The sequence below is a fragment of the Phalaenopsis equestris genome, unplaced genomic scaffold (assembly GCF_001263595.1).
Source record: "Phalaenopsis equestris unplaced genomic scaffold, ASM126359v1 Scaffold000203, whole genome shotgun sequence".
In the NCBI taxonomy this organism is placed as follows: domain Eukaryota; kingdom Viridiplantae; phylum Streptophyta; class Magnoliopsida; order Asparagales; family Orchidaceae; genus Phalaenopsis; species Phalaenopsis equestris.
The window spans coordinates 1,848,536-1,859,908 of NW_018164645.1; the positions used below are offsets into that span (position 1 = coordinate 1,848,536).

At 32.3% G+C, this 11,373-nt stretch overlaps 1 protein-coding gene across 1 annotated transcript in view; it reads left to right on the plus strand.

Annotated features, from left to right (window-relative positions):
• Nucleotides 1–983: 983 nt before the first annotated feature.
• The window catches only part of LOC110022917 (uncharacterized protein C20orf24 homolog), a 14,813-nt gene continuing 4,423 nt past the window's right edge, over nt 984–11,373 (plus strand). Inside the window, exons 1-2 of the mRNA XM_020722076.1 lie at nt 984–1,297; nt 1,439–1,542. Of these exons, the coding sequence (XP_020577735.1) occupies nt 1,193–1,297; nt 1,439–1,542 (209 nt within the window). The 5' untranslated portion in view covers nt 984–1,192. The remainder of the gene's footprint in view (nt 1,298–1,438; nt 1,543–11,373) is intronic.

Genomic DNA, 11,373 nt, shown 5'->3' on the forward strand with positions numbered 1-11,373 from the left:
CAATACTTAATAAACCCACAAAAGATAAAACATAAAAATATATAATAATACAAACATTTAAAATTTCACATGCATACACATCCCTTCATTTAATAAATATTCCCAAAATTACACCTAATCCTTTGAAATCATTCTTGGCTATTCTCTTCATACCTATAACCCTTTTAATCAACCCATCATGTTGGAATTAAATCTAAATTCATTTGAATCCCAATTTGAATGAATTTGAACCCATTTTGACACACTGTTTGATGTCATCTTCAAGCCACCATTTCCAAGTAAATTTAATACCTTTTTGAGCCAATCTTTGTGTTGAGCTTATCCATGACATTTCAACATTGATTCACCCCATTTGTGAGCCTAATTTGAATTGATCTATAAGCCAAATCTTAACCCAAAAAGAACTCTACTCGAACACAACATTAAACCTCATTCAAGTCTATTATGAAAACATTTTCATTAAATTGATTTTGGCTCTTCATTTAGCCAACCCTCTTGCGAATTTGTTTGAGCCAAGTTAGCCGCACCAAGTCATACTCTTGTGAGCTCAATCCAAGTCCATGTGAGCCCATACAAGCCAAATCTAGAAGTTTCACCAATTATTAAAATTGATTTATCTAGGTCATGAATAATTGCTAGGAGCTTTGCAAACAAAAATTGAATTAGATTGAAGTTCTTGGTCGTTTTGTAAGATATTGTCACACACTTGTCTACTATGCTTAATATTTTGTAAGAACGAGCAAAAATAGCAGCCAAAGAATGGAAGAATATTTCTATGTAGAACCCTCAAAATGTTTAATATCACATCAAAAATATCACTATCACCTAATCTTAAAAAATTAATTACATATTTTGATGCATAAATTTGTCAAATGAAATTATTACAAATATAAATATAAAAGTTTAGTTGATTTTTGTGTAAATATGGAAGAGTTAAGTGGCATGTATGTAAATTTATCTTGATTTAAAATGAGGCTCGCTTGGTTTTTGGCCCTTGACTTCCGATCCGGTCTGTTCGCTTTCCCCTACGTTTTCTCCTCGTAGGCATCGCTTCTCGTCTCCGTATCGTCGGCGAAACCCTAGCATTGGGCCTTCTTCGTGACCTATGAGATCCACAGAAGAACTAGAAGCGAGGGCCGAGCCTCCGAGCAGGTAAATTCGACTTTTCGGCGGCACATCCAATCGTCAGGAAATGAAGAAGGCGAAATCTGCAAAGGCCAAACTTGAGCACCAGAACGGCCATGCTCTCCCCTTCAAGTTCGCAAAATTGCTCGATCCGGAAGCTTCTTGGGACAAGGTAGGCCTCTTTATTAGACGCCGGATTGATCATCAAGGCGTTTTAGTTTGTTGTAACATTCATTCATCTATCTTTTTTGAATTCTACGCTTATGAACTGGGCGCGATAATGGAATATGATGTCTTTTGGTGCCTTTTTTAGGATCAATTGGGAGATGTTCTGCATTGGATTCGGCAAGTGGCGGGTCTGATGTGTGGATTGATATGGGGCGCAATCCCCCTTGTTGGTGCAATATGGATTTTGGTGTAAGTCGTCCAAAATTTAGCAATTAGTTTTCCGGTAATGTTGTTTCGACTTTCTGTGATTTATTGCACGTATTGGTTGCTATTTTGAGTTTGTTATTCATTTTATGCTGAGCGTGATTTTTTAGCATACCGTAATGCTATACTATGAAAGATTCGAGTGGATCTGAATCTATTTTGGACTAAATTCATCCTCGACAACCTTTCTTGTCGTTGGTCGCTAGCAAGTATTGTTCTTAACAATGGCGAGCTGTGGTCCCTTTCATGCATGACAAACTGAAAATTCCAAGATTTTGGAGGTGACAACTCACTTACTGTAACTTGCCAGTCATGGGTTTGCTACCGAGTGTGGGTGGTGTTGTACCTCATTGAATGTGCTTTACTGCTGGCTTAATTAGCCTGATATTGCATGATATTGTTCTAAATGCTTGATGAGACTTGTGTAAGAGGCATGTTGAGGAAGATTCAGGGATTTAAAGGAATGCTATGATTGAGTATGCTAATTGAGAGTGTTTTAAGGGTTCTCAATATAAACCAAGAGGAACCAAGATAATTCTGCAATGAATCCGTCGAGGAGATTTCTTGAGGAGAATTAATAACCCCTGAGAAGAACTCCCAGGTTGACCTCCTAAGAAGGAACCCCAAATGTTCCTAAAAGGTTTTCTAAGAGGAGCCTCTGGGATATTTCACTTGTGCAAAGTTCCTTCTAATATGATACAATCATCTTAATCTTTGTAATTATTCTATTATTACTACTATGAGCATGTGGACCTTTAAGATTGCATCAAATATTTAGGAAATTATTGGGATTTATATATAAATCACTTTCAAATGATGTCTTGTAACCAGTGTTTTGAAAATCGGTCTGGACATTGAATCGTTAAAGGAAGAGGTTCAAGTTTTAAATGTTGAACCGGGGTTGGCCAGTTCAGCCGGATAACATAATAAATCATAAATTTATTTAAAAATAGCATAAATTATGTAATAATAAGTTAATAACATAAAGGATGCCTTACAAATTTTGTTACAATGAATAATATAACATAGTAAAATCATCTCTCCAATCAATTTTGCCAAATTCAATCAAATCCTTTTTATTTTTAATAGTGGTATATTTTGGAGGTGATATTAAAGATTTAAGTGTTATGTTTAGAAAAGTGAAAGTTTAGGTGTTAGATATTAAAATTAATTTATCTTTGAGTGATTTTAAGCTAATTATTCTTTTAAAATAAAGATAATTATTTAAAAAATAAATTCTCAAATTATTTTAATAAGAGTAAAATTTTTATATATTTTAATATTTTATTGTTATTTCAGTTGTTTGAAATAATTTAATATGTTATATAAATTATTATTGTATGTAACAAAATTTTATATGAAATAATTTATAATTCTTATTAATATGAAAAAATATAAAATGTTAGTCTTGTTTGCGCATTTGCGTTGAGATGCTTTTACTTTGTACTCTTTAGGACTCCTTTCTCCTTAAAATCTTATACACTTATTTTATAATAGTTTAATATGTTATAGCCTTATAGGCTTATAGGCTATAGCTGTTGGCTGCAGCACTTGTATGTAGCAGACAGAAAATTTGATGTCATGCCAAATAACTCAAATTGGAGATGGAACGGTTGGCGCTAGCGACAGAAAAATGGACCAGGAACATGTCCCTATTCTTCGGTTTAATGATCAAACTGGCGTTTCAACTATTTTTTGAGTGGTTTGACATAGGATGTGGGTTTTGGCCGAACTGGAACCTGCCTTGAACCTGGTTCGTGGTTTCGGTCGAACCGGCCAATCTTGTTTAGTTTTTAAAACCTTCTTTATAACTAAATGCCTTCTATATTGTTGGGTATCAAAATGCCCATGGTAAATTCGTTTGATGCGCTCAATCTACAAGAGCATGTATTCACACTATTAGAACTATGATGTACAATCTTCATAAATTATTTTGGTCTTGTTTTCCTTCTAAATTTAAAGAAACTAACAATCATTTTGTTTTACTCACATTTTATATTGTTCAATTAAAAGATTAAACCAATTAGCATGTTAACAAACCCACCCATTTGTTTCTTTATAGGATCCACAATTGAGGTGACTCTTTTTGGGATTTTTTTTTAACTTTTATCATTTCATTCGTGAAAACTACAAGATCTTTGACATTGGTTGAGAATATCTTGTTGTTCGCTTTGGAGCTTTGGAGTTTGCAATTTGTAATAAGGTCTCTTATTGTTGTTGATAATTGAGAATGATTGTTATCAGGTTAAGAGGATACCTATTTCCATTGATAACTCCATGAGCCATATTCCATTTGACCTTCATTAACCAGTTCTATCAACCCCTCTATGAACTCGCTCCATCTTTTTTCTATCTTCTTTTTTCATCGATAATTTATCCATGAGAAATTATTTTCAAGGAATTTTGGTTAAAAATATTTTTAATGTGATTTGATAGCCTTGCGAAACATCAAATGATTGATTGTCTAGAGTGCCCTAGTTATTGAAGTATTTGTCATGATATTATGCCACATTACTTAAAGTTTCTTTCTTTTTAAAAGTGATCATAATGTTTGATACGTCAAATTTCTCAGATAACCAAAGAAACTCCTTACTAATAGTTCCAAAGGTTTTGTTTACTTTAGAAGGTTAAAGATTGTTTTTTTTGCTAAAAACTGTGATTTTTCCCTCATAATCTCATCACTTACAGTCGGTCTCAGTTAGTGGGATAGAGTTTTGTTGTTGTTGTTGTACTCCCATCACATATATATCACTGAAAAGGATAAATCTTTGCTGGTATTAATAGTCAATATGGGTTTAATATGCTATGCCCATTAAGGAAGTATCGAACCACATTGAGCAATTTCATGAAGGAATTTATGCAACTCTATGTAGAATCATTTACCAATATAGAAAATGTTGTTCATTAAAACTTAGTAGATATCAAGAATATAATATTGATTGGTGAAGAAGGTGTTGCGGACCTATAGAAAAAAATGTGAATTATAGACATACAATTATTGACTTGAACATCCTTCCTCAACAAGGAAATCAAAATCAACGGAGATGGTCTAGGTTGAATTGAGTGGTAGAGTACTACAATTCTTGCCAATGACGATTCTCTCGATTGAAAACAAATGCAAGATAGTGAGAAGAGAGTACGATTTTCTAAATATCAAACAAGTTCATAAAACTCTTATCAAAAGTGTAAATTATAATATTCACTTTTATCTATAAAGTTTTAGTACAATAATATATTCATAATTCCTCTCAGGTCAAATCCTCCTCTGGCCAATTTGTCGATAGTGAGGGCGGTCCTCGAATAGTTAGCACATAAGGGTGGTTTGGGGCTCGTATAATAGCCTTCGGTCATTCTTTATCTATCTATGAAAATGCCTCTAAGAAGCACTGATTCAAGTTTCAAAACCCAAAATGGTATGAAACATATTTTGCAGGTCGATATTTGATCGTAACCTTCATGCCTAAAATACTCAAGTCATTACATTATATGCGGTCTTATCATTCATCACAGTGCTCTTACTCCATTAGTTGATCTTCTTTTCATTTTAACTACTATAATTTTAATTTATGAATGTTGGAAATGAAAAGAGACAAAAAGCTGGTAAAACAAATGTGTTTGCTTAGCGAAATCATTTTCACGATGAACCTCAAAGTTTGCTCTACATGAACTCTTTTTCTCTCTAGTTTTAAGACAATCTCACACTCCATTCACTGGGCATTGCTAAATATTTGTCTGGAGGAGGAAGATAGTTATGATAAATAGACGGGGTGTGGGAGCATTGAGGAATATCATGTAGTTGGCGTTATCATATTTATGTTTTTATCATGCGATGTGCTGTAAGGAAGTCTAGAGATTATTCTTGTCACATCTCTCTTTAGACTTGGACAAAATTATCTATCTTCATTCATGGCAATAGTTTTATCACTACATGACAGGCAAAACCCCTAACAAATAATTCTAAATTTTAAAATATATGCAAAGATCAATCAGGGATACATAAACTTGAATAATTATTGTTAATTATGTAGTATTTATTAAGCAAAGACTTTCATTATTAAGTTTTATAAACTTCATTGAAATCATTACAAGTAGCATATTTTTTATATGATTAAATTTAGTAACCTTAACTAAAACCAACTCAATTTCCAAATCAGAAGGACCAATCAAGTTAGGAAAAACTAGTTACACCTTTTCTCCTTGCCTCCATCTTGGACACGCCTGAACTATAAATTATTTGAAGCATGCTTCCAACTAGGGGTGTAAATGAACCGAACAAGAACGAACAGAGCTCATGTTCGTGTTCGTGTTCGGTTCGTTTGAAATTACGTGTGTTTGAAATAGGCTCATGTTTGAAATTATTCATGAAGTTATTGTTCGTGTTCGGTTTGATTTGTTTGAAATACGTTTGAAATGTTCGAATTTTTTGAATTGGTTAAATTGTTCAAAATCTTACAAATTTATTTGTATTGTTCGAATTGTTTGAAATCTTTCAAAAGCTTAAACTTATATGAAATTAATGTTTAGACCTGTATGAATCACAATACAAATGCAAAACAGTCGAAACACAACTCACAATAAAACTATAATATCATATCTCATTCATAAAAAAATTTAGATCTAGAACAATATGCGAGATTTCACTCCAAAAAATAAGGTTTCACTCAAAGAAACTAAATAAATCTAAAAGAAATATAAGAAAATTTAAGTTAAGAGACGAACCTGGAGATCAGATTATAACTTATAGGATTTAATTTTTTAACATGTGATAAATTTTTAGAGTACATAATTATTTTTAAAATATGGTAAATTTTTTATATATAATTATTTTAAATTATTTTATATTTCGAACAATAACGATTCAAACGCGATCATACAAATAACTGTTCGTTTTTGTTTCGTTTATAAATCGAATGAAAAAAATTGTTTGTGTTCGTCTCGTTTGCTTATCGAACGAATTGAACACGAACTCCCTAATGAGCCGAACACGAATTGTTTGCAAACAACGAGCTTTTTTGACATCCAACATAAATTAACAAACAAATTTAATCTAATTGGCCTGATTTTTTTGAATTTGACTAAATTTAGCATTTCAATACTCATCAAGCAAATCAAAGACATAATGATGTGGAATGTCATTATATAAATTTAATTTTCATAAGCACGCAAATGTTTTATTAGCTTGAAAAATTCTTTAGATGTCTTATACGTGCAATCATGACTGTAAGCAGTTAATCATCCAAATGCAAAAACAACAACAAAAACAACAACAAAGCCATAATCCCACTACGTGGGGTCGGTTACATGAATCCTTTTGCTTCATTACGTCCTATTTAGTGTCATATTTTCATTTAGCTCTAATAAATTAAGATCATTTTTTTATACAATAATCCCAAGTCGTCCTAGGTCTACCTCTGTCTTTCTTAATATAAGTCGAATCTAAAACATCTACTCTCCTAATCAGATCATCAAATAATAGACGATTAATGTGACCAAACTATCTAAGCCGACTCTCTCTAATTTTGTCCGTCGCTGGAGCTACACCAACCTTATCACGGACATATTCATTTTACATTTTGTCTCTTAAGTGTAAAGCCACTCATCCACCTAATCATTCTCATCTCGACAACACTTAACTTAGTGTTATGCTTCTCTTTTAAAGGCCAACATTCAGCGCTATAGAGCATTGCAGGTCTCTACCACTATCTTATAAAATTTTCCTTTCAGTCTAAGCGGTACTTTTCTATCATACAAAAGGCCTGAAGCATTCCTCCACTTCAACCAACCAACTTGAATTCTACTATTAACATTCCCATATATATCCCCATCGCTTTGAACAACAGACCCGAAATATCTAAATCGTTCACACCTTTTAATAATTTGATCACCCAAAGTTACACTTCTGTCACTAGAGCTACTACTACTAAAATTACATTCCATGTATTCAATTTTAGTTCTACTCAAATGAAGGCCTTTAGACTTCTATGTAGACCTCTATAATTCAAGTTTTTCCTGGGATTTTTCTCTCGTCTTATCCACGAGAAGGATATCAACAACAAAAAACATACAATAAAGTACATTCTCCTATAAATGTCCAGTAAGACCATCCATAATTAAAGCAAAAAGATATGGGCTTAAAACCGATCCCTGATGTAACCGATCCCTAATAAGAAAATATTTGGTCAATCCTCCTTCAGTTCGAACAAAAGAATAGAAAAATATTTGGTCAATCCTCCTTCAATAGCTCTAGAAGTAATAGCTCTAGTATACATATTTTTAATGGCTTGAATATAAGTTATATCAACACCTTTTTTCTGAAGAACACTCCAAAGGATATCTCTTGGAACTTTATCGTAAGCTTGTTCTAAACCAATAAAAATCAAATGTAGATCCTCCTTATTATCTTTGAACTTCTCCATCAAACCTAATCATCCAGATGCAAAAAATGAAAAAAAATTGTGTATACCATTCTCATCATCCATTTAGGAAAATGATACAATGATCATTAATTTATAAAATATTTTATGATTTGAAAAGTTTTATGTTGTTAGTATCATTTTGGAAGAAGTTGATTTTTATCATGATTATTACTTAATTTTAGAAAGAATTTACTTCAATTTTATTATTTAAATATAAGATGGAACATCATCTTTTTTATAGAAGGATTGTTTAATCAATATTTTCAAACAAGGGTGGAGCAATCAAAGAAGATATTGATCATTGTTGTGTGTCGAAAGATTTGCGGCTCTAGAGTACTTATTTATGGTCTTAGCATTACTTGAAAGTCCAATACACACACAGGCAATATAAGTGATAGATAAAAACACCTAAAATTTTTATGTGGAAAACCCAAAAGAAGAAAAAATCACGGGGCCTAGCCCAGTCAGAATGATCTATAAATAGTTATTCAGTACACGTACAAGTCTTTATCCCATAAGTGGAAAAGGTTTAAACAGTTTCTTGTAGTACGATATTCGGATGCAGAAAAACCCATTATATAACGATCAGGAGCGATTGCAATTGTGAGTAGTTGTCAAAACTTCGGTGCATTGTCTTTGAGGTGCATCATTGCACAACCTTCTGTGTAGGACGTGCTGCTCCGTAAGGTGTTTCATTACTCTGCGACGTAGGTTGTTACTTTGCATGGTGTTTCATTGCAAAAAGCAAAGGGTAAACGATGGTGGTCGACTGCGGCTAACGAGAATTAGTTGACGACAGTCGGTAGCTATGAGAGCAGGAAATGTTTTTCGGGTCTTCGGTCCAAAACAACGATGGATTCTGGCTCCCTGTTCTCCGTCTAGTTCTCATTTTAGCTCCAAGTCTTGGTCTTTCGGACCCTCCTTATGGAAGTTGGGCTCTTATAGAGTTTGGGAGTAGCCTCTCATGTAAATAAGAAAAAAATTCAAATGATCAAACTACCCAGAGTGATTCCCACGATCAGACAACATTTTGTGGACATTTTAGCACCGTAATGATGTCAGAATTGAATGATCTTGGGCTCATTGGATTCGTCTCATTAAGATGCTCAATTCGACGACAAGTTTGTCAGATTTGGAATCCATTTTATTTTCTAATTAGCCATTCAAAGCTTTCAAAAATAATATAACAACTTGACAAGGGCTTAGATCTGACTGTTGATCAATTTTGGTGTAATTGGGTCTGTTTCATTGAGCTGATCAGTTTGACTATAAGTTTGCTAAAATTGAAGTCTCTGATGATTTTTAATTTGAGTTTGGGTATTTCTTGTCCATAAAATATCTCAAGATTTGTGTCATAACTTGAGATTCGCGTTATAGTATAAAAATTTGTTGATGATGTATCAATCATCATAAAGACTAGTTATTGTTATCTCCTCTCTTTTTAATGAGGGATGGCTTAAACTTTAAACAAAAAAATAAACATTTGATATTTTCCCCACTCTCTCTACATTCTTTCAAGGCTTTGTTACAAGGAAATTTTGGATTCTTTATAATCAAGCTTCTCTTCAATTGAGCAAGGTGGCAACTGATAATCAATCATGCAGTCAGATTTTGATGATTTTAATTTTTTTTTCCTTAATGAAATAATGCAATTGTGTGTACTTTTATACTTATAAATATATAGTGAGTTGCTCTAAAATAAATGTTGGATTGAAATAATTAAGGCATTAATTGTATGCAATGAAAGGCAAAGCATGGTTGTATTTTCATATTAGGATTCTTTGGTAAGCTCCCTAATAAAGCTCTTTAGTTTTTATTTTATTCTTCTTCTTTAAATAATAATATATATTTCCTCGTTATCTTTATAATGCCATAGATAACCCACCTTTTATATCCAAAAAAAAAAAACAAAATGCTTTACATAAAGAACTCCATGAATCATCACAACATGTTGTCTCGTCAGTGAACAAGATTTTATATCCATAAAAAAAATAATGTGCTTTACATAAAGAAATCGATGAATCATCACAAATATGTTGTCTAGTTAGTTGACAAGATATTCGTGAAATCCATCATCACTAATGGACAATCTTATCGTCAGTAATAGCTTTAGGAAGCCGAGACAATCTTTAATCATCTTGAATTGCTTTAGGAATATGTTTTATTGAAGCAGTTGATTGTATATAAACCCATAATGAAGAGGTGAAAATAAATAAAAAAAAATTAAGAAGTTCACAGTGGGCTCATTAAATAAGGTCAAATCAACCATATTAAAAATTGATTTAATATTAGAGTTTCTTCGGGATTCTCTATCTGTTGTTGTTGGTTCCGAAGCTTTGTAAAATTTTGAATGGTCATGCCTTTTGTGCATTCAATTTCTTAGAAGATTTATAACGGGAGTTAAAGGCACCATGACATTATCACAAGTTCTAAATTTCACAAACTTCTTATTAACATAAGTGAAAAGCTTATAATTGTCATAATGAACAATCAAAATTTTCTGAGAATATTCTCATCCAAGTTATGCGTATGCTGTGCAAATGAGTTGTGCTCAGATTCTATACGAAGATGAACAAAATCCACAAGCTTTTATGTTAATATTCTCTAATATTTTGCTCCAATGCCATTAGGCCTATTAATATATGAATGCTACAAAAACTTGACTGCAGGCAATACAAAATTTTACGCAGATGCAGAGTCTTTTATTCTATTTTTGAGAAATTTACATATATACCTCACAATGTTATGTATTTACATATTTCACTCCTCTAAAGTTTGATATTTATGTTTATCACACTTCATTGTCATAAACTTATACAAAAAAGTTTTATTTCACTTTTAAAAGTTAAGCAAAAGTTGTATTTGTTAGGAGTTATACTTAAAAATAATTTATTCTTGTGAGAAATTATGAGAAATAAAGTTTTTTTTTATTAGGAGTTATTTACTTTCCTATTTTATATTTATTTCTTTGAATTGGATCTATTCCATTTCTTATTTTAGGTTTTTTTATTTTATGTTTTTTCTTTTATCTCTAAAATAATTAATATGATTTGATTAAATGGAAATATTATGAGTTAAATCTTTCCTTTTATATTATTACTACCATTTTTTTGTCTTTTCTATTCTAGGATTCATGTAAGGGTTATTTATACCAATTTTATATCAATAAAAATTCTGCATTATTCTGAATTTCAACATGGTATTAGGGCCTAAATTCATTCCCAAGTCAACGGTCTTCCTTCTAGATCTGTAGGAGGACACTTGTCTTGATATTTGAAACAATGATTTTTTCTTCTTCTTTGTGTCCGGCCTCGTCGAACTTGAAGGCATCTTCATTGTCATCGTCGGCCTCGCCGCATGCGGCGTTATGTTGTTCCTCGCCTCCACCGCCCCAGAACGC